The sequence below is a fragment of the Ylistrum balloti genome, unplaced genomic scaffold (assembly GCF_031769215.1).
Source record: "Ylistrum balloti isolate Yb309-2 unplaced genomic scaffold, AGI_CSIRO_Ybal_v1 Utg370608, whole genome shotgun sequence".
Taxonomy (NCBI): domain Eukaryota; kingdom Metazoa; phylum Mollusca; class Bivalvia; order Pectinida; family Pectinidae; genus Ylistrum; species Ylistrum balloti.
In genome coordinates this window covers 223,409-249,814 of record NW_026782374.1, presented here as the reverse complement: position 1 = coordinate 249,814, position 26,406 = coordinate 223,409, and the positions used below count along the sequence as shown (strand labels likewise).

At 36.5% G+C, this 26,406-nt stretch overlaps 1 protein-coding gene across 1 annotated transcript in view; it reads left to right on the top strand.

The window, feature by feature from the left end:
• The window catches only part of LOC132556926 (GTPase-activating Rap/Ran-GAP domain-like protein 3), a 148,591-nt gene that overhangs the window by 8,241 nt on the left and 113,944 nt on the right, over positions 1–26,406 (top strand). The window contains exons 2-3 of the mRNA XM_060221381.1: positions 16,556–16,625; positions 21,560–21,640. Of these exons, the coding sequence (XP_060077364.1) occupies positions 16,556–16,625; positions 21,560–21,640 (151 nt within the window). The remainder of the gene's footprint in view (positions 1–16,555; positions 16,626–21,559; positions 21,641–26,406) is intronic.

The following is a 26,406-nucleotide window of genomic DNA, read 5'->3' as shown; positions in this document are numbered from 1 at the left end:
AAGATGATACGGGTTTGATGACAAAAGTACACCTAAACATGTGGCAAGATGATACGGGTTTGATAAAAAAAAATACACCATATCATGTGGCGAGATGATTCGGGTTTGATAAAAAAAAAATACACCTGACCGTGTGGCAAGATGATACGGGTTTGATGAAAAAAATACACCTTACCATGTGGCAAGATGATACGGGTTTGATGAAAAAAAACCACACCTTACCATGTGGCAAGATGATACGGGTTTGATAAAAAACTACACCTTACCATGTGGCAAGATGATACGGGTTTGATGAAAAAAGTACACCTAAACATGTGGCAAGATGATACGGGTTTGATAAAAAAAAATACACCTTACCATGTGGCAAGATGATACGGGTTTGATAAAAAAAAACACCTACACCTTACCATGTGGCAAGATGATACGGGTTTGATTTGAAAAAAAAAATACACCTTACCATGTGGCAAGATGATACGGGTTTGATAAAAAAAAACACCTACAAGATGATACGGGTTTGATAAAAAAAATACACCTTACCATGTTGAATGTTGATACTGGTTTGATAAAAAAATACACCTTACCATGTGGCAAGATGATACGGGTTTGATATACACCTTACCATGTGGCAAATGAAATAACCATGTGGCAAGATGATACGGGTTTGATGAACAAAGTACACCTAAACATGTGGCAAGATGATACGGGTTTGATAAAAAAAATACACCTTACCATGTGGCAAGATGATACGGGTTTGATGAAAAAAATACACCTTACCATGTGGCAAGATGATACGGGTTTGATGAAAAAAGTACACCTAAACATGTGGCAAGATGATACGGGTTTGATGTGGCAAGATGATACGGGTTTGATAAAAAAACCTAAACATAAGATGATACGGGTTTGATAAAAAAAAAATACACCTTACCATGTGGCAAGATGATACGGGTTTGATAAAAAAATACACCTTACCATGTGGCAAGATGATACGGGTTTGATGAAAAAAATACACCTTACCATGTGGCAAGATGATACGGGTTTGATAAAAAAAATACACCTTACCATGTGGCAAGATGATACGGGTTTGATGAAAAAAAATACATCTTAACATGTGGCAAAATGATACGGGTTTGATAAAAAACCACACCTTACCATGTGGCAAGATGATACGGGTTTGATAAAAAACACCTAAACATGTGGCAAGATGATACGGGTTTGATAAAAAAATACACCTTACCATGTGGCAAGATGATACGGGTTTGATGAAAAAAATACACCTTACCATGTGGCAAGATGATACGGGTTTGATGAAAAAAGTACACCTTACCATGTGGCAAGATGATACGGGTTTGATAAAAAAAATACGTTTGATAAAAAAAAAATACACACCTGATACGGGTTTGATGAAAAAAATACACCTAAACATGTGGCAAGATGATACCATGTGGCAAGATGATACGGGTTTGATGAAAAAAATACACCTTAACATGTGGCAAGATGATACGGGTTTGATGAAAAAAGTAAAACTAAACATGTGGCAAGATGATACGGGTTTGATGAAAAAAATACACCTTAACATGTGGCAAGTTGATACGGGTTTGATAAAAAAAAAGATGATACTACACCTTACCATGTGGCAAGATATGGGTTTGATGAAAAAAATACACCTTACCATGTGGCAAGATGATACGGGTTTGATAAAAAAAAACTACACCTTACCATGTGGCAAGATGATACGGGTTTGATAAAAAAAAATACACCTTACCATGTGGCAAGATGATACGGGTTTGATGAAAAAAGTACACCTTACCATGTGGCAAGATGATACGGGTTTGATAAAAATGAAATAAAAAAAATACATCTTAACATGTGACAAGATGATACGGGTTTGATAAAAAAAAAACACCTTACCATGTGGCAAGATGATTCGGGTTATAAAAAAAATACACCTTACCATGTGGCAAGATGATACGGGTTTGATAAAAAAATACACCTTACCATGTGGCAAGATGATACGGGTTTGATGAAAAAAGTACACCTAAACATGTGGCAAGATGATACGGGTTTGATAAAAAAAATACACCTTACCATGTGGCAAGATGATACGGGTTTGATGAAAAAAATACACCTTACCATGTGGCAAGATGATACGGGTTTGATGAAAAAAGTACACCTTAACATGTGGCAAGATGATACGGGTTTGATGAAAAAAAATACACCTTACCATGTGGCAAGATGATACGGGTTTGATGACAAAAGTACACCTAAACATGTGGCAAGATGATACGGGTTTGATAAAAAAAAATACACCATATCATGTGGCAAGATGATTCGGGTTTGATAAAAAAAAAATACACCTGACCGTGTGGCAAGATGATACGGGTTTGATGAAAAAAATACACCTTACCATGTGGCAAGATGATACGGGTTTGATAAAAAAACCACACCTTACCATGTGGCAAGATGATACGGGTTTGATAAAAAACTACACCTTACCATGTGGCAAGATGATACGGGTTTGATGAAAAAAGTACACCTAAACATGTGGCAAGATGATACGGGTTTGATAAAAAAAAATACACCTTACCATGTGGCAAGATAATATGGGTTTGATAAAAAAAACCACACCTTACCGTGTGGCAAGATGATACGGGTTTGATAAAAAAAATACATCTTAACATGTGACAAGATGATACGGGTTTGATAAAAAAAAAATACACCTTACCATGTGGCAAGATGATACGGGTTTGATAAAAAAAAATACACCTTACCATGTGGCAAGATGATACGGGTTTGATGAAAAAAATACACCTTACCATGTGGCAAGATGATACGGGTTTGATGAAAAAAATACACCTTACCATGTGGCAAGATGATACGGGTTTGATGAAAAAAGTACACCTAAACATGTGGCAAGATGATACGGGTTTGATAAAAAAAATACACCTTACCATGTGGCAAGATGATACGGGTTTGATGAAAAAAATACACCTTACCATGTGGCAAGATGATACGGGTTTGATGAAAAAAGTACACCTAAACATGTGGCAAGATGATACGGGTTTGATAAAAAAAATACACCTTACCATGTGGCAAGATGATTTTGGTTTGATAAAAAAAAGCACACCTTACCGTGTGGCAAGATGATACGGGTTTGATAAAAAAAATACATCTTAACATGTGGCAAGATGATACGGGTTTGATGACAAAAAATACACCTTACCATGTGGCAAGATGATACGGGCTTGATGAAAAAAGTACACCTAAACATGTGGCAAGATGATACGGGTTTGATGAAAAAAAATACACCTTACCATGTGGCAAGATGATACGGGTTTGATGACAAAAGTACACCTAAACATGTGGCAAGATGATACGGGTTTGATCAAAAAAAAAAATACACCATACCATGTGGCAAGATGATTCGGGTTTGATAAAAAAAATACACCTGACCGTGTGGCAAGATGATACGGGTTTGATGAAAAAAATACACCTTACCATGTGGCAAGATGATACGGGTTTGATGATAATAAAATACACCTTACCATGTGGCAAGATGATACGGGTTGATAAAAAAATACACCTTAACATGTGGCAAGATGATACGGGTTTGATAAAAAAAATACACCTTACCATGTGGCAAGAAGATACGGGGTTGATGAAAAAAAAACACCTTACCATGTGGCAAGATGATACGGGTTTGATGAAAAAGTACACCTAAACATGTGGCAAGATGTTACCGGATTGATAAAAAAAAAAACACCTTACCATGTGGCAAGATGATACGGGTTTGATAAAAAAAACACCTTACCATGTGGCACATACGGGTTTGATAAAAAAAATACACCTTACCATGTGGCACGATGATACGGGTTTGATAAAAAAATACACCTTACCATGTGGCAAGATGATACGGGTTTGATGAAGATGATACGGGTTTGATAAAAAAAAAATACACCTTACCATGTGGCAAGATGATACGGGTTTGATAAAAAAATACACCTTACCATGTGGCAAGATGATACGGGTTTGATGAAAAAAACCACACCTAAACATGTGGCAAGATTATACGGGTTTGATAAAAAAATACACCTTACCATGTGGCAAGATGATACGGGTTTGATAAAAAAAACACCTACACAAGATGATACTTTGACCATGTGGCAAGATGATACGGGTTTGATAAAAAAAAATACACCTTACCATGTGGCAAGATGATACGGGTTTGATGAAAAAAGTACACCTAAACATGTGGCAAGATGATACGGGTTTGATAAAAAAAATACACCTTACCATGTGGCAAGATGAAAAAAAAAAATACACCTTACCATGTGGCAAGATGATACGGGTTTGATAAAAAAATACACCTTACCATGTGGCAAGATGATACGGGTTTGATAAAAAAACTACACCTTACCATGTGGCAAGATGATGCGGGTTTGATAAAAAAAAATACACCTTACCATGTGGCAAGATGATACGGGTTTGATGAAAAAAGTACACCTTACCATGTGGCAAGATGATACGGGTTTGATAAAAAAAAATACATCTTAACATATGGCAAGATGATACGGGTTTGATGAAAAAAAAAAACAGATCCCATGTGGCAAGATGATACGGGTTTGATGAAAAAAATACACCTTACATGTGGCATGTGGCAAGATGATACGGGTTTGATAAAAAAAAATACACCTTACCATGTGGCAAGATGATACGGGTTTGATAAAAAAAATATACACACTTACCATGTGGCAAGATGATACGGGTTTGATGAAAAAAAATAGTACAAGTGGCATGATACGGGTTTGATAAAAAAAAATACACCTTACCATGTGGCAAGATGATACGGGTTTGATAAAAAAAATACACCTTACCATGTGGCAAGATGATACGGGTTTGATAAAAAAAACCACACCTTACCATGTGGCAAGATGATACGGGTTTGATAAAAAAACTACACCTTACCATGTGGCAAGATGATGCGGGTTTGATAAAAAAAAAATACACCTTACCATGTGGCAAGATGATACGGGTTTGATGAAAAAAGTACACCTAAACATGTGGCAAGATGATACGGGTTTGATAAAAAAAAATACACCTTACCATGTGGCAAGATAATATGGGTTTGATAAAAAAAACCACACCTTACCGTGTGGCAAGATGATACGGGTTTGATAAAAAAAATACATCTTAACATGTGACAAGATGATACGGGTGATAAAAAAAAAATACACCTTACCATGTGGCAAGATGATACGGGTTTGATAAAAAAAAATACACCTTACCATGTGGCAAGATGATACGGGTTTGATGAAAAAAATACACCTTACCATGTGGCAAGATGATACGGGTTTGATGAAAAAAGTACACCTAAACATGTGGCAAGATGATACGGGTTTGATAAAAAAAATACACCTTACCATGTGGCAAGATGATACGGGTTTGATGAAAAAAATACACCTTACCATGTGGCAAGATGATACGGGTTTGATGAAAAAAGTACACCTAAACATGTGGCAAGATGATACGGGTTTGATAAAAAAAATACACCTTACCATGTGGCAAGATGATTTGGGTTTGATAAAAAAAAGCACACCTTACCGTGTGGCAAGATGATACGGGTTTGATAAAAAAAATACATCTTAACATGTGGCAAGATGATACGGGTTTGATGACAAAAAATACACCTTACCATGTGGCAAGATGATACGGGTTTGATGAAAAAAAATACACCTTACCATGTGGCAAGATGATACGGGTTTGATGAAAAAAAATACACCTTACCATGTGGCAAGATGATACGGGTTTGATGACAAAAGTACACCTAAACATGTGGCAAGATGATACGGGTTTGATCAAAAAAAAAAATACACCATACCATGTGGCAAGATGATTCGGGTTTGATAAAAAAAATACACCTGACCGTGTGGCAAGATGATACGGGTTTGATGAAAAAAATACACCTTACCATGTGGCAAGATGATACGGGTTTGATAAAAAAAAAATACACCTTACCATGTGGCAAGATGATACGGGTTTGATGAAAAAAGTACACCTAAACATGTGGCAAGATGATACGGGTTTGATAAAAAAAATACACCTTACCATGTGGCAAGATAATATGGGTTTGATAAAAAAAACCACACCTTACCGTGTGGCAAGATGATACGGGTTTGATAAAAAAAATACATCTTAACATGTGACAAGATGATACGGGTTTGATAAAAAAAAATACACCTTACCATGTGGCAAGATGATACGGGTTTGATAAAAAAATACACCTTACCATGTGGCAAGATGATACGGGTTTGATGAAAAAAATACACCTTACCATGTGGCAAGATGATACGGGTTTGATAAAAAAAATACACCTTACCATGTGGCAAGATGATACGGGTTTGATAAAAAAAAAACTACACCTTACCATGTGGCAAGATGATACGGGTTTGATAAAAAAATACACCTTACCATGTGGCAAGATGATACGGGTTTGATGAAAAAATTACACCTAAACATGTGGCAAGATGATACGGGTTTGATAAAAAAAATACACCTTACCATGTGGCAAGATGATACGGGTTTGATAAAAAAAAATACACCTTACCATGTGGCAAGATGATACGGGTTTGATAAAAAAAATACACCTTACCATGTGGCAAGATGATACGGGTTTGATAAAAAAAATACACCTTACCATGTGGCAAGATGATACGGGTTTGATGAAAAAAATTACACTTACCATGTGGCAAGATGATACGGGTTTGATAAAAAAAATACACCTTAAATGTGGCAAATGATACGATAAAAAAAAATACACCTTACCATGTGGCAAGATGATACGGGTTTGATAAAAAAATACACCTTACCATGTGGCAAGATGATACGGGTTTGATAAAAAAATACACCTTACCATGTGGCAAGATGATACGGGTTTGATGAAAAAAATACACCTTACCATGTGGCAAGATGATACGGGTTTGATACGGGTTCGATAAAAAAATTACACCTTACCATGTGGCAAGATGATACGGGTTTGATAAAAAAAATACACCTTACCATGTGGCAAGATGATACGGGTTTGATAAAAAAAAATACACCTTACCATGTGGCAAGATGATACGGGTTTGATAAAAAAAAACACCTACCATGTGGCAAGATGATACCTTACCATGTGGCAAGATGATACGGGTTTGATAAAAAAAAAAAAATACACCTTACCATGTGGCAAGATGATACGGGTTTGATAAAAAAAACACCTACCATGTGGCAAGATGATACGGGTTTGATAAACAAACTACACCTTTACTTGTGGCAAGACGTTGGGGCTTAGCTAAAAAAAAAATACACCTTACCATGTGGCAAGATGATACGGGTTTGATAAAAAAAAATACACCTTACCATGTGGCAAGATGATACGGGTTTGATAAAAAAAATACACCTTACCATGTGGCAAGATGATACGGGTTTGATGAAAAAAATACACCTTACCATGTGGCAAGATGATACGGGTTTGATAAAAAAAATACATCTTAACATGTGGCAAGATGATACGGGTTTGATAAAAAAAATACACCTTACCATGTGGCAAGATGATACGGGTTTGATGAAAAAAATACACCTTACCATGTGGCAAGATGATACGGGTTTGATGAAAAAAATACACCTTAACATGTGGCAAGATGATACGGGTTTGATGAAAAAAATACACCTTACCATGTGGCAAGATGATACGGGTTTGATAAAAAAAATACACCTTACCATGTGGCAAGATGATACGGGTTCGATAAAAAAATTACACCTTACCATGTGGCAAGATGATACGGGTTTGATGAAAAAAATACACCTTACCATGTGGCAAGATGAAACGGGTTTGATGAAAAAAAAAGTACACCTAAACATGTGGCAAGATGATACGGGTTTGATAAAAAAAAATACACCTTACCATGTGGCAAGATGATACGGGTTTGATGAAAAAAATACACCTTACCATGTGGCAAGATGATACGGGTTTGATGAAAAAAGTACACCTAAACATGTGGCAAGATGATACGGGTTTGATAAAAAAAAATACACCTTACCATGTGGCAAGATGATATGGGTTTGATTAAAAAAAACACACCTTACCGTGTGGCAAGATGATACGGGTTTGATGACAAAAGTACACCTAAACATGTGGCAAGATGATACGGGTTTGATAAAAAAAATACACCTTACCATGTGGCAAGATGATACGGGTTTGATAAAAAAAATACACCTTACCATGTGGCAAGATGATACGGGTTTGATAAAAAACCACATCTTACCATGTGGCAAGATGATACGGGTTTGATAAAAAACTACACCTTACCATGTGGCAAGATATGGGTTTGATGAAAAAAATACACCTTACCATGTGGCAAGATGATACGGGTTTGATAAAAAAAACTACACCTTAACATATGACAAGATGATACGGGTTTGATGAAAAAAGTACACCTAAACATGCGGCAAGATGATACGGGTTTAATAAAATAAATTACACCTTACCATGTGGCAAGATGATACGGGTTTGATAAAAAAAACACACCTTACCGTGTGGCAAGATGATACGGGTTTGATAAAAAAATACATCTTAACATGTGGCAAGATGATACGGGTTTGATAAAAAAAAAACCACACCTTACCATGTGGCAAGATGATACGGGTTTGATAAAAAAACTACACCTTACCATGTGGCAAGATGATACGGGTTTGATAAAAAAAATACATCTTACCATGTGACTCTTTTACATGTGACATAATAGTACCACGATTCTCTAATATCTCACACCGCATGCCTTCACTTTCGTGAAATGGATATGTTCTTTCTTATTTAGGTTCTCCCATACTTGCTACAAATTATCTATAGGTGCAAACATTTAGTTGATTAAGCCTATGTCTAAAAATAGAGTACACACCCTTCTATTGGGTGGTAGAGCCAATCATAATAACATACGAAATAATATAGATTAACACATGAACATAAGGAAAACTTGAAAGTTTTCATAAACTTTAACGTGTGCATATACTTGAATATACACAAAATTACTATTGGATAATACTCATGAAAATTTAGATTTTGCATATTTGGATATATGTTTACAATAAATTGAGGCGAGCCAAAATATTTCGTAAACATTGGCTCGTAACACGTGTCGTAGAACAGGAATTGAACTACTTTTTACAGGATAACTTGAATTGCTGCATATATATTTTTCATTCTGATATGCTTAAGTAAACGTTATATTTAGGATGAAGTTCTGGGTGTTAACAGTTATGTGACAGCACTAAGGTTTTAAGACATTAGTAGTGAGTACCCATTGATTTACAATATGCAATGTAAAGCCATGCATAGACTGATAAAGACAACGTTAGGAGATATTGGCGTTAATATCGAGTCTTTTTTCAAGTTAACTCACGTATATGTTGTTCCTTACATGTAAAGCATGTACATATAGGTACTGAAAGTAAATATAAAACACATATCTATGTGTACTTCAGTACCTCTAAACAATGATATTTACTGACTGCAGTAATTTACAGTATTGGAATGTATATTATATATATATACACATCAATGAATATGCTACTCAGTTTTTTTAATAATTATTCAGTTTTCATTTAATTTTCTATAAACACATCAAGAACTACTAGATATATTATACCTGCTGAATTCCGAATAAATAACATACAGTGTTGACAAACTAACACTGTTAAAGGTTACACCATTCTGTAACAGTGTGGTATAAATAACCTATGTGGTACAAAGAATCTCAGCTGATGTACTAGTCATGACCTGTCTACTTGCTTTGGTATGTTATATAAAATGCTGTTTAGTGATCGAGTCTTAACTGATGTGCATTGCTTACATTAGTAAATACTAAAGGATTGCATTGAACTGTAACCCTGCATTATATGTAGACATACACATGAATAGATTAAGTATATTAGTATTGTTTACATATATATGTATCAAGTATGAGGTATAATTTAAAATACAAAGATTTTAACGCAAAAACAAACAGTTTGTACAACATATTCATGTGCAGTGCACAGTGGGCGTTACGTGACAACTAAGCATGCAACTGACCCTGATTAAATGGACTGGATGCAGACCCAGTCCAAAGTTGACTGGTCAGAGGGTTTCAGTGGCAGGTATCATATTAACCAGATTTGGGTTTATGAACAGCAGAGCGTGGACGGTCAGCCAAAGTTCTATTTTTTGAACGCAGAGGAGGATCAGGGTAACCAGATATCTCATCATGTTTGGCGACTTGGACTTTTTCTCCATTATGTTCACGGATAACGATTCTTCCATCTGATGTCCAGGTGTCTGATATGATTTTTTTTTATTTTTTAAGAAACAAGGCTTTAGTAAACACTAATGATCTAGCTATAGTGAGAGCTCCGTTGATGTATAGCTTGTTCACTTGAGAATTTGAACTTGTAGACCCTGTCTTAGGTGAACTATTTGAAGGCGCTGAATCATCAATAGCATCATCGAGAGTGTTGGTGTCTTTACGGAAGAGTGGAAATCCGGCCTGATAGACTGCCGCTCTGGTGCGGTAAGATATAAACCTCACAATTATGTCACCAGGAATTTTTTTTATTTCTGGCACCTACTCTGTGGCTACGACTTGTGTCCTCATAAGCAACCATGACTCCCAGCATGTCATTACAGATATGAATAATGTGGTCATCAGTACTCTTTCTTTTCTTCAGGGATACCTCAAAATTTGGTAATATCGCTCCATATCAATCCTAGATTCTAACTGCTTTACTTGGTTACGCAAGGCAGTGATCCCGAGACTTCCTAAACGTGTATCGTTAAACATCGCGTTATCCATTAGTCGGGATACAACTTCGCGGACAACGTCTGGGTCCCTGAGTTCACCAAGAATGTTTACACTTTTCTTAATCTTACCCGAAAGTTCAGCAGAAGCCATGTTAACAATTAGAAAGTTAATTTATATCTATGATAGTGAAGTGGGATATATGAATGCAACTAAAATGGCAATCACATTCCAAATTCCAGTCAATCGAGTCAATCGGGTCCCACCTGGACAAAGGAGAATTTACTGCAGGCTTGGCGTTATGGCGGGCTTCGGTAACTTCACACTTCAAATATGACATTAGTAGTTATATCTATACCACTTAATATAGTTACTGGATGGTATTTTGGAGGAGTTTCAATACATACTTGTAATGATCATCGAAGTATGAACCAATAGCCAGAAATGGACGAAATTCGGCGAAAGCCGTGGACTGGTCAAGCAAACATGTTTACATTCTCATCACCAGAAGTCCTAATATGTTTGTTACTGTTTAATAAGCTATCCAATAATTTCAAGACTCGTATGAAAATAGAGGATAGTTGCTTTTGGTATGCCAATAATCAGAATAAAGAGAAAATGCAAGTTAATTCTGACCTAACGGCACCACTTTTTGGAATAAAGGCTGGTAACCCGTATTGAGATATAGAGTCTAATACAGTGCAGGTAAGAACATAATACTTGTACAATTGTTTTACTTTCACTATATAACTGTCTGACTATGATACGTCAGTCTACACACAACACTCAGTATCCGGCCATTGTCCATTGTTTCCCGGTTTTCCTATAATCTTATCTGGGATAAGTGCAGCATCGTTAAACTTAACACATGAAATGCTATAGATAAACATTTGTACGGAAACGCCCTTCATGCTTATATTATAAACGTGTTTATTTCTATACAAAACTTCCGTATCGATTTTTACCGGCTGTGATCACATTGGACGTGTAATATTGGTACATTGTCTGTTCAATAAAATATGTCATACATGAAATGTCTGTTCTGTCAAATAGACGTCATACAGTGACTGTCTGTTCAATAAAATAGGTGTCATACAAAAAAGGTCTGCTCTGTCGAACAGACGCCATATACAATGTATTCTACAATCTATATATATCGGACATCATTCACAGTTTATCCTGCAGGTATTACACAAAATATTGCAGAGTGTCGTTAGTATAAACTGAGGTCTATTCTCTAAATGATTCCGCCAGTCCATAGCGGATCACACTCAAGTATCCTACAATCGAACATTCGTTCGGGATCATCAATGTAATATACATTGTGTACCACACACTTTGATAATCTACAGTCTCTGTATCAACATTGTGTACCACACATTTTGATATTCTAAAATCTATCTGGTACACAAGGGATTCAAACACCAAATTGTTTTGAATCATACACATAATTGTTTTACATTTTCTTTAGTATACCTTGGGAATCAAACACCAAATTGTTTTACAATTTCTCTTGTTAACCTTGGGAATCAAACACCAAATTGTTATATAATTTCTTTTGTTAACCTTGGGTTTTGCAATTCTTTTATACCTTAGAAATCAGACATCAAATTGTTTTACAATTTCTCTGGGTTACGTTGGAAATCAGACATCAAATTGTTTTACAATTTCTCTGGGTACGTTGGAAATCAGACATTGAATTGTTTTACAATTTCTCTTGTACACCTTGGGAATCAAACACCAGATTGTTTTACAATTTCTCTTGAATACGTTGGGAATCCAACACCAAATTGTTTTACAATTTTTTTTTTGTGTGTACCATGGGAATCAAACATAAAATTGTTTTACAATTTCTCTTACATACGGTGGGAGTGGTTAAACCTACCTTATGAGATACATTTTAAGGCATTATTTGTAATATACTGTTCATGTATATCCCCAATGTACCATTAGTGATATCCTTACCGTATGTTTTGAATCTAAAGATTTTCTGCCGCTGATCTCCGCTTTTCATACCGTTTACGTTTAAACTTTAATGCTTTCTAGTACAGTCCAATTATTGGCTAGTGCTGTCTACACGGTTTGCGAAAGTCAATACGGTCATGTTTACTATAGGAACGGTGATGCTAACAAAATATGTACTTTAAAACTAATCTGCTTTGAAAATACTGTTTTAAAGACGGCCATCTAACTTTAGATATTTCAGGTATCCCAAATGTCACGAGGTGTGGTAATGTAAGGATGTCCAAATTGGTGAAAACCAGCAAACCAGCTAAGATATGCCAACGATATACACATTTATTTACAAACCAAACAAAATAGCACATTTACATAACTAATATCCACGTCGCACACGTCACTACCTCTCATACCTTAGGTCCCAAAGACACTTAAGCCCCTATTCTCCGATATGTTAAACTATACCTATACACGGAACATAAAATTGATGACGCGATATGGGAAAGTCTTTTCTCCGTGAACACAGTTCATAATCCGGTTTACACTTGGAACTCAATCCTCTTCTTTTTATAGAGGTTACAGTATAGATGGTCTCCTCAACCCGGGCAAGGTCAACACAAGGTCACACTGTCCTCCAAGGAGGCTTAAGTATTTTCAGTACCACATTACGAGGTTACATCAACTCCAAGGTAGCTTCATCCGGAACACTCCTACAGAAATATGGCACACAGCCCCAAGGATAGTCCTATTTTACAAAGACATGGCACACAGCAGCTTGGACACACAACCCTGGACATAGAGGGCACACAGTCCAAGTACAGCTTACAGTCCCATGGACACACAGTCATGGACAAACACAGCTTCGAAGCACACAGCTTGGAAAAACTATTTACAGGCACACAACCATGAGCACCCAGCTAATAAAATTGTCATACTGGACAGACACGAGTCCTAGGCTCCCCAAAAGCCAACATCATCTGGAAGTAGGCACACAGCCCTCCCAATAGTAATCTGGCAATACATTGAGCTCAGCCTAACACAACCTCCACCGTCGAAGTTCTGTCTGGTACTGTCCAACCCCCACCTAGGGTACCTGACAAAATACCTGGCACGTGCATACTCATCACAAGATCCTCAACTTACCTGAGAAACACCCAGTACATACACCGGCCTACACTGGTCTAACCAGTTTTCTGACTTACCCTGGGAACAGCACATGCATTACAGGTATATGAATGCATCGTCACAGTTGAGTAGCCTCAATAGTAAATTGTAACGAACGACGTCTCGCGACCCGCTAGTGGCCGCACCGCGGACGTCACCTCTGTTGTTACAATGATACAAGTGCCCAATTGGTTCGACTGCCGCTTTCGCTTGCAGATTTCACAAACAAATTTCAACCAAGTACTGGCAATAATGACGAGAAGAATTAAAACAGATTCAACAATTTATTATATATTTTACAAGAGTAAAGTTTAGCATGAAAGACATTTAACCGGCTCAGTGAGTGTTTTTAATTAACCCTAACGATGTACAGAAGCCACCTGAAATAAACAAACTTTTACCTAAACTAACTATCAGGTAGGAACCAATGTCGTGGTTGTCGAAATTCTCTAGCTAAATTAACTCTCGGCCCACGGAATCTGACACCGTTCCTCGGAGCGAGTCTCAAACCTTGCCGAACGGACAAATCTCCGCCACGTGACCGACTCCAAATTTACAAAGTCCAACTCAACACTACCGCCTTCTCCTACGTTCGTCTTTGCGAGGGGGGCACACAAAATCAGCCTCACCGAACTAGAGAAAACTACTCCCCGAGAATACCAATTCTCGAATTATCCACTATTTAACAAAATTTCAACAGCTAGCGAACGTTCCCCTCAATCACGACACGAGGTTCCAGCCAAAACTTAAGTCCGCATAAGTCGAAAAATATACCAAAATACACGGTCGGAAATCAAACATATCGGGTTGTAGGTGGCAACTGATGTTTAGTAAACCATTTTATAGCATTTTAGGGAAGAGATGGGCGCTGACAACACAAAAATCTAACAGATTACCCTGCCCGAATTTCAATACCGACCTATCGTATCTTGGCCTCCAAAGGAAGAGGATGCGACGTCACTTTTTCTCCCAGAGTTCCTCGCTTCCTCGGACAGGGTTGTACTAAATTCCGGAAAAACGACACGAAGCGACCCACGCGTCGCTACAAAATAATAGTAACTACAGTAGTAGGGAATATCCTGACACCAAGCATTGGCATTAACTACTACAAATATGTAAAATGTATGTTTTGCTATTTTTAAAAGTTATTTAATCAGTGATGGCCTACACCACCACCGTAACGTCCTCTGAAATGTTAAATTGACCTGTTTCGGTAATACGAAACTTAATGGAGGAATATTTAAGATAAAAAAATATTTTCTGAGATTTTTCTTGAGCTGGATTGCTTGTCTTAAAAATTGTAGTTGATAAAAGTACATATGCAACGATATCATCTTAAAATAAATAAGATAGGTACCGGGAACGTTTTAAATAAAGACCAGTTAGTTTTATAAAAGTAGTCCGTAGAATATAGAGTGGTGTGTTCCCGGGAGGAAATATATTCGTGAATAATTAGGTACTACAGATGTAGATAGTCGAAAACCAACTTTCATAAGGACGGTGTGTCATTACCTCCCTGTACTTACTGTATAGATGGTTAAACGCCGCCGATCTTTCTTGGAGTGGTGTGGAATTACCTCCCTGTATTTGCTATATACATGGTTGAACACCGCCGGGCTTTCTGAGAGTGGTGTGTCATTACCTCCCTGCATTTACTATATAGATGGTTGAACGCCGCCGACCTTTCTGAGAGTGGTGTGTCATTACCTTCCCGTATTTACTATATGATGCTTAAACACCGCCGACCTTTCTGTACTAATTATATGGGTGGTTCAACACCACCGACCTTTCTTAGAATGATGTGTCGTTATATCTCTGTACTTATATAGATGGTTAAACACCGCCGACCTTTCTAAAAATGTTGTGTCGTTATATCTCTGTATTAATTATATAGATGGTTGAACACCGCCGACCTTTCTGAGAGTAGCGTGACGTTATCTCCCTGTACTAATTATATAGATGGTTGAACACCGCCAACCTTTCTGAGAGTAGTGTGACGTTATCTCCCTGTACTAATCATATAGATGGTTGAACACCGCGGACCTTTCTGAGAGTAGTGTGACGTTATCTCCCTGTACTTATTATATAGATGGTTGAACACCGCCGACCTTTCTGAGAGTAGTTTGACATTACCTCCCTGTATTAATTATATAGATGGTTGAACACCGCCGACCTTTCTGAGAGTAGTGTGACGTTATCTCCCTGTACTAATTATATAGATGGTTGAACACCGCCAACCTTTCTGAGAGTAGTGTGACATTACCTCCCTGTATTAATTATATAGATGGTTAACACCGCCGACCTTTCTAAGAATGTTGTGTCGTTATATCCCTGTACTAATTATATAGATGGTTGAAAACCGCCGACCTTTCTGAGAGTAGTGTGACGTTATCTCCCTGTACTAATCATATAGATGGTTGAACACCGCCGACCTTTCTGAGAGTAGTGTGACGTTATCTCCCTGTACTAATTATACAGATGGTTGAACTCCGCCGACCTTTCTGAGAGTAGTTTGACGTTATCTCCCTGTACTTATTTTAGTAAACGTTTTACATATTCAATGCAAATATTTTTATATCTTTATGAGTTTAATGAAATTCTAAGTCATGGTTATGTTGTTTCAGCACTCCGGCATCAGATCTATCTGTTCGAAGGGATGTATTCAGCCGGCGTCATTACGGATCCGTAGAGCTGGTAAGTTTTCATATACATAGTGGTTTTATGCAGGAATTATTTGTGTCATTTTACACCAAAAACGTATTCTCCTAACTAGACACAACCCACAATTCAAATCAAGGAAATGACAATGAATTGCTGATGCCGATATCAATTTCATAGCAAGGTAATCCTTCAGATAAATGGTGAATACAGTAAATTGTACTGCCCTATTTTTTTTCTCCATTCGTTTAAGGATTTGACGATGAGTTAATAGGTAAAAAAGACATTGTAAAATATCTACTGCATTTCTTCTAAAGTTGACATACCTATGGGAACCAACTGCGCCCCTCTGTTGGCTGACTTATTTTTGTTTTCAGAGAGGCTAAATCTATTAAAGAGCCTATCAAAACAGACCACAGGCGCCTTGCAAAGTCGTTTAATTACAGATATATTGTCTTTAAATAACAAGAGGTTTCCCACCAGAATACATCAGCCACTTATCTCGATCTTTTCCTACAACGAAACCAAAATGGACAGCTTTTTACCTAGCTACATAATAAACGTGATGATTTTAATTTCCTGTTTCTTGATAGCAACACATTTTATTCCCAACCTTTGGGTTTGCCTGTCGAAGTTGATTCGACATTGAAGGGCCTGCTACCATTATCATTATTTCAAACTCGTATCACAGGGTTTCAAAAGATGCAGATTAACAATAATTATGGGGAAGTTTTACGCTCGTCATAATGATCTCATTGAGAAACATTCTGGACGTATTTAATACTTATAAGTTTGCTTATCATGAAATCCGTGAAGCATGACGTGTTTGATGGCAGTTGAAGTTCCTGATTATTATTGAAAACGTGCCACTTTATCGGGGTGAAGTACAATACCTTTGTTTTCTGGAATACTGAACCCTTTCCTCATACCTTTAAGGTTCTACATCTAAATGTGTTTCTTTGTTTCTACAAAAGTATCACAAATAAATAACACCTTCGAATACAAATTTTAATAAGATACAGTAGAACAAAACTGGTAATTAAACTACATCATACAGTTGTTTCGTTCTTTTTAGGTCAGTGATGCTGATGGCCTAAAATTCAAACTTAGGAAGCAAGAGAGGAAAATCAAAAGTTATAGAAAAAAATGTCAAAATCTAGATGAAGATTTGCACTTGCTACATTAGGATTTCAGACATATGAGTTTTCTATTTTACAAAAACAAATGGTGGCGTTACAGTATCACGTCACAAATCCATATCACACCTCATATTGATGTCCTAACCACAATTTTCATGCCCAGAAAATGCAATTAAGGGATTTCACGTTTCTTCGTTTGGTCTGTAAAGTAACACTATCACACTAAAAACAGTCTACTCACATGTTATTTGAAGTCCCGTGAGATCCAATCCATCTAATTGTTTGTCGGCGTGGTCACGTGTAACGAGGAACTTGGAAAACGCTAGAAACCACATTGATTAATTTGTAATTCACGACATTCACAAAGACTAATTTATTATTTTTAGGACAAAACAAAAATACTTCTTAGGATACTCTGATCTTTAGTTAAACGATACAAATATCGTTTTTTGCAACCCCGTTACATGTTAAATTCAGCATTATGCTAACTGTTCTAGTGAAAGAGAATATTCGCGGTCGTCATTGCGTGCTTTTATAGAAGTAAAGGTATTTCCGTGTTCACTAGGCTTAGAACAGTAACGTCAGATAGTCAAAATCTTCTGATAAATGATAGTGTAAGTTCAGAGAGAGAATAAAGTGAAAATTCGGCTAGCTGTAAAGAATAATTTCTATTTGGAACATTTTCACCTTTTAGACCGTAAAAGAAAGTCATTCCGGTGTTGATTGACACTTCCGACAGGATTGCACGATCACGAATATAACCATTTATCGTGTTCTCGTTTACATCCTAGTACTGATCGCCCGCAATATGTATATAAGATATATACCGGTTGCTGGAAGGTACACGCGGTCTAGTTAGGCCATTTGATATAGTATTTATTCCTAGAATTTCACTTGATTTACCAGAACCTCTCACTATTCGTTATGAAAAGAGCATCTGCCACTCATCTGCTATATCCCATTTCATTATGACAAAATGAGTTTTCATTTCATCGTAACGCATATTGTTTTAGCTTCTAACATTTCTAGATCAAAACCAGCATTTTCACACAAATCACACGCATAACAATTACAGTAAGAAATGTGAACGCATACAATCTGAATGGACTGGATCACCTGAAAGTATAGACTTTAGCTAAGTCGTTCATTACAAGTACTCTAACTCCCTTGAGCGATTAGAAAAGGATTCGGGACGAGACAACAACAACAAAAAAGTTTTTTAGTAACTGCACCGACACGAATCTAACCACTAATCAAACTTCGGAGGAATTTAAACAGTGATCAAAGTGAGGTCTGTTCATCACCGCACGATGTGGCTATTCGGAGAAGAGCTGGAGTGATAACGCCCATTCAGAGTTTTAGGGAGTAGAGTGAAGTTTTAACTTGTCGCCCCTATCTAGACAGCTGGGAGAGAGCTGGTACGACGAACACCATCTACGCCAATGACGGTTTCAGGCAACATTAGGTCCTAGAGCTGTCTTCAAAAACTACTCCGAATTTTGACCTTTCTAAATAAGGATCTCCCCATGATAGCGATGCAACACAACGCAACTGCCACAGTTGTCAATCGTTTTGTACAATCATACATACTTCTACAATTGTCCGGCATCTTCAGAATATAGTCTCTTATTCCTCATAACTTTTTAAAGAATTATTGTTATCGATTCGTATGTTGCTGTCTGTCGTCATATTCAGATTTATTAATTCAAAAAGCCAAACAAGCTGATAACGTATTTAATGTGTATCAGGAAATGATACCGAATAACAACAAAACACCGTGCCTAATCAAACCCAGTCAAACATGACGAAATATAGGTATAGTTTTCATGGTAGTTTTTAGGTCACCTAAGACACATACCTACCACTAAAACCATTCCTGGGGGAACAATGATAATTACTTAATGGTGAACACATACCTACCACTAAAACTAATTATCTAAAACTTAATGTGATTGGTCTGTATTGTGGTACAGTAATATGCTGTGATGTACTCGGGTTCTTAAGGTGTTTATTCTCTTTAGTTCTCATTCTCATATTTGTGTTAATGGTAAATTCCTTTTTAGTACAGTTTTGGGAAACCCCTTTTTGATATTCACATGTGCCGCGTTGTGGATCTCTCACATTGAAACTTTGTTTTGCCTATGAAATTAGACATAATAGTTTTTTTTATTTCTGGATTGTTGGTTAATGTTGCTTAATTGCTTGTTATCAAATACATAGTTTCAGATGTTCATCTTCTCTCAGTGAAATGTTCAGGTGATTCACTATTTAAATTGATATTCCGATTTTGTTGATTATGGGTTGGGATTAATGGTATAATTGATGATTCTGGATACTCGTTTTATCTGTGAATCAAGTATTTCTGTTCTGTTTATTGATGTTGATATGAGTTGTTAATTCCAGGATTCCGGATGTCCTCCTCGCTTACAATTGTATAGAGCAGATTTTTCTTGCTAAGTTGTAAGGTATGTTCCATTTTGTATGTCTCGGAAGGCAAGATTCATTATGGTGGGTATCTGTTGGGTCATGATAAACATCTATTGTTTTCATTTTTACAAAGACACCTAATAACGAAATTTCAATTGATTTCAATAATAGATTCATGTGTTGGGTCGTGAGTATTCCGAATATATTTGAATATTTCTTTTTTCCTGTCGTAAATTCATATAATAAAACCGTAATCTGTGAATCTCTCTTAGTTTTAAACATTGTAATGCCGAAATTCTGTATATAGCGTCTAAATATTCCAATGTTAACGTTTGCATATGTTGGTGCCATTTGAGTACCTATTGCTGTTCCCTTTATTTTTAGACAGTCTTTACTGTTAAAGGGTGGGTGGGTGGGGGGGGGGGGGGGGGGGGGGGGGGGGGGGGGGAGGTTTTTGACGTTTACTTATACGTCCGGTCTGTCCAGCTCATCTCATAGATGGGAGAAATGCTGGGTTATATGGGGGCCATTCCAGAGGCTGAATTTTGTTTGCCGCCAGAAAATCACGACCGATTCTGGCAACATGTTTACTCCATGGGAGATGCCCCCCAAAACCATTAAAGAAGCCCCACCAAATCTATTGCGTTCAACCACGCATGCGTTGCCGAAACGCTCATCACGTTTGCGATGTACCCTTTTTCTAGACTCGTCGATGAACATCTCACGTCTCAACCCAAGCATTCCGAACCTTTTTGGGCCAAATCTGCGCGTCCATTAAAGACGATCTTATCGCCTCCGTGGTGTCAGAGGTGGCCACACGTTGCTGAAATACATTGTTATTTGGCAGTATTCTATGGCGTCATATCTTTTTTTCTTTAAAACAATGCTTTTTACAAATGAAAGCACTGATTCTTAAATCGACGTGTTCTTTTAATTAATTATGTATATATATATGCATGTATATAGGCTATTTCCATTGGACATTCAAACATAGTTGAGGAAGGAAGACATATATTGACTTCCCGGACCTCGAACTCACAATATATGGCACAAAATCGCCTAGCCAAGACTACCCATCTGCCTAGACATTGCCTAACCACGAAATCCCCAAGATCGTATATTTGGAAGTTGTACTGAAAAGCAGCAAGAAATTCCCGCCGTGATCATAGTGGCAAATTGTCTAATTGCGTGATATGAACACCTGGATCGCATATACATATACATGAATACTAATTGCACTAACATCAAACACGGGTTCAAATACGACAGTTATTTCAAATTTAGGACCTCGGATGCAGAAAGATAAAAAACAAGTTCTGAATGCTGTAATATGACATCTTAATGTAGATGAGGATAAGCTTTTAATTTCTTGTAATCTACAGTACTACTCTAACTCTGTTACAGCTGAACGCTGTAGACGGGGATTCGTCCAACCAATGTGCCGGGAGATTCCGCTTGGAGTCTGGAGAGAGAGATGGAGAGGAGGTTAGAGTTTATGTATGTTTTGGATGGTATGAGGAATTAGAATTGTATATTAAAATCCAGTAAATGCTTCAGAACAATATAAGGAATTGACGTAAAAGACAAACAACGGGAGTTTAGAATAAATATCGTTACTGGACAATCTCCTTCGAACAGTGCAATATTAAACTAGTCGAGCATGCAGATATGAAACTATAAGGAATCATTTCAAAATAATCTGTGTGTATTCTAGACCATGCCACTATATCAATGAAGGTGATAGCAAACCTCGTGGATTTCACCAACAGTGTGTAACACTTGTAATGTAAGGATTGCACGAACACACACAGGAAGACTAAGTACAGTGATTTGATCTACATTTCATTGATAGTTTTATAGTATTATGTTTTGGAGGATCCACATCATGTTTTCCATTTAAAGCACGTGGATAGAAATCCATTCGGCATGATCATTTTCGACGTTATTTGTGAACGGAAATCCTATTGTTCGTATTTGGTGATTTGATGTTATTACGTAATTGCCAAAAGAAATAATTTCAATGTCTAAAAATGAAATGTATATGTAAATGTAAATAGAAGAATGAATGACGTATACTAGTAATATCATTTGTAATTTCATTTTCAAAATATTCATCGAAAATTAATTATTAAAAAAAAACAACAAACGGTTACACAATAAAAAGATGATGAGACGATAGCTATTTGCCTCGCGAAAGCATAAATAGAAGACATATTCCTTAATTTTAGACTAATGGTTCCAACTACTATGAACCGAAAGTTATATGCACATGATTACTTCATTATCTTACATCTTATATCTTGTAGATTTTTGACATCAGACATCGTAAAATTTCTGTAGATTACTGACATCATACATCGTGAAATCTCTATAGATTACTGCCATCAGACATCGTGAAATGTTTGTAGATTATTGACATTAGACATCGAGAAATCTATGTAGATCATTGACGGCAGACCTGGTGAAATTTATGTAGATTACTGGTATCATACATAGTGAAATCTCCGTAGATTATTGACATCAGACATCGTAAAATATTTGTAGATTACTGACATCAGACATCATGAAATGTTTGTAGATTATTGACATCAGGCATCGTGAAATATATGTAGATAACTTACATCGGACATCGTGGAAACCCTGTAGATTACTAACATCATACATCGTGAAATGATGCAGATTACTGACATTATACATCGTGAAATCTCAGTAGATTACTGACATCAGACATCGTGAAATATCTGTAAATTATGGACATCAGACAAAGTGAAATGTTTGTAGATTATTGACCTTAGACATCGTGAAATATATGTATATCACTGACATCAGACATCGTGAAATATCTGTAGATTATTAAAATCAGACATCGTTTCATCTGTTTAGATTACTGACATCAGACATCGTGTAATATCTGTAGATTATTGACATCAGACATCGCGAAATATATACAGATAATTGACACCAGTGATCCTGAAATCTCTGTAGATTATTGACATCTGACATCGAGCAATGTCTGTAGATTATTGACGGCAGACCTGGTGAAATTGATATAGATTACTGGTATTATACATTGTGAAAGATCTAGAGATTATTGACATCAGACATCGTAAAATGTTTGTAGATTATTGACATCAGACATAGTGAAATATATGTATATCACTGACATCAGATATCGTGAAATATATGTAGATTATTGACCTTAGACATCGTGAAATGTTTGTAGATTATTCACATGTGACATCGGGAGATCTATGTAGATAACTGATATCGGACATTCTGGAAACCCTGTAGATTACTAACATCATACATCGTGAATTGATATAGATAGCTGACATCAGACATCGTGAAATATCTGTAGATTATTAAAATCAGACATCGTAAAATCTGGTTAGATTACTGACATCAGACATCGTGCAATATCTGTAGATTATTGACATCATGCATCGCGAAATATATACAGATAATTGACACCAGTGATCCTGAAATCTCTGTAGATTATTGACATCAGACATCGAGAAATGTCTGTAGATTATTGACGGCAGACCTGGTGAAATTGATGTAGATTACTGGTATTATACATCGTGAAATCTCTGTAGATTATTGACATCAGACATCGTGAAATGTTTGTAGATTACTAACATCAAACATCGTGAAATATCTGTAGATTATTGACATCAGACATAGTGAAATGTTTGTAGATTATTGACCGTAGACACCGTGAAATCCATGTATATAACTGACATCGGAAATCGTGGAAACCCTGTAGATTACTAACATCATACATCGGGAATTGATGCAGATTACTGACATCATATATCGTGAAATCTCCGTATATTACTGACATCAGACATCGTGAAATATCTGTAGATTGTGGACATCAGACATAGTGAAATGTTTGTAGATTATTGACAGCAGACATCGAGAAATCTCTGTAGATCATTGACGGTAGACCTGGTGAAATTTATGTAGATAACTGGTATCATACATCGTGAAAACTCTTTAGAGTATTGACATCAGACATCGTGAAATGTTTGTAGATTATTGACATCAGACATCGAGAAATGTTTGTAGATTATTGACATCAGACATATTGAAATCTCTGTAGATCGTTGACAGCAGACATAGTGAAATATATGTAGATTACTGACATCAGACATCGCGAAATATATACAGATATTTGACACCAGTTATCCTGAAATCTCTGTAGATTACTGACATCAGATATCGTGAAATATCTGTAGATTATTGACATCAGATATCGTGAAATGATTGTAGATTACTGATATGAGACATCGTGAAATATCTGTAGATTATTGACATCAGGAGTCGTGAAATGTTTGTAGATTACTGACATCAGACATCGAGAAATCTCAGTAGATCATTGACCCGCAGACCTGGTGAAATTTATGTAGATTACTGGTATCATACATCGTGAATTTTTTTTAGATTATTGACATCAGAAATCGTGAAATGTTTGTAGATTATTGACATCAGACATCGAGAAATCTATGTAGATAACTGACATCGGACATCGTGGAAACCCTGTAGATTACTAACATCATACATCGTGAATTGATGCAGATTACTGATATTATACATCGTGAAATCTCATTAGATTACTGACATCAGACATTGTGAAATATCTGTAGATTATTGACATCACCATAGTGAAATATATGTAGATTATTGACCTGAGACATCGTGAAATGTTTGTAGATTATTGACATCAGACATCGGGAGATCTATGTAGATAACTGATATCGGACATTCTGGAAACCCTGTAGATTACTAACATCAGACATTGTGAAGTTTATGTAGATTATGGACAGCAGACATCCAGAAATCTATGTAGATAACTGACATCGGACATCGTGGAAACCCTGTAGATTACTAACATCATACATCGTGAATTGATGCAGATTACTGACATCAGACATAGTGAAATGTTTGTAGATTATTGACATCAGACATCGAGCAATCTCTGTAGATCATTGACGGCAGATCTGGTGAAATTAATGTAGATTATTTCTATCATACATCGTGAAATGTTTGTATATTACTGACATGACATATCTTGAAATATCTAGATTGTTGACATCAGACATCGTGCAATGTTTGTAGATTATAGACATCAGACATCGAGAAATCTATGTAGATAACTGACATCGGACATCGCGGAAACCCTATAGATTACTAACATCATACATCGTGAATTGATGCAGATTACTGACATCAGACATTGTGAAATGTTTGTAGATTATTGACATCAGACATCGAGAAATCTCTGTAGATCATTCACGGCAGAACTGGTGAAATTGATGTATATTACGGGTATCATACATCGTGAAATCTCTGTAGATTATTCACATCAGACATCGAGAAATATCTATAGATTATTGACCGTAGACATCGTGAAATCCATGTATATAACTGACATCGGACAGCGTGGAAACCCTGTAGATTACTAACATCATACATCGGGAATTAATGTAGATTACTGACATCATATATCGTGAAATCTCCGTATATTACTGACATCAGACATCGTGAAATATCTGTAGATTATGGACATCAGACATAGTGAAATGTTTGTAGATTATTGACAGCAGACATCGAGAAATCTCTGTAGATCATTGACGGCAGACCTGGTGAAATTTATGTAGATAACTGGTATCATACATCGTGAAAACTCTTTAGAGTATTGACATCAGACATCGTGAAATGTTTGTAGATTATTGACATCAGACATCGTGAAATATATGTAGATTATTGACATCAGACATCGTGAAATATTTATATATTATTTTCATCAGACATCGAGATATCTCTGTAGATCATTGACGGCAGATCTGGTGAAATTGATGTAGATTACTGGTATCATACATCGTGAAATCTCTGTATATTATTTACATCAGACATCGTGAAATGTTTGTAGATTACTGACATCAGACATCGTGAAATATCTAGATTATTGACATCAGACATCGGGAAACGTTTGTAGATTATTGACATCAGACATCGTAAAATACATGTAGATTAATGACATGAGACATCGTAAAATGTTTGTAGATTATTGACAACAGACATCGTGAAAGATCTGTTGATTATTGACATCAGACATCGTGAAATGTTTGTAGATTATTGACATCAGACATCGAGAAATCTCTGTAGATCATTGAGGGCAGACCTGGTGAAATTGATGTAGATTACTGGTATCATACATCGTGAAAACTCTGTAGAGTATTGACATC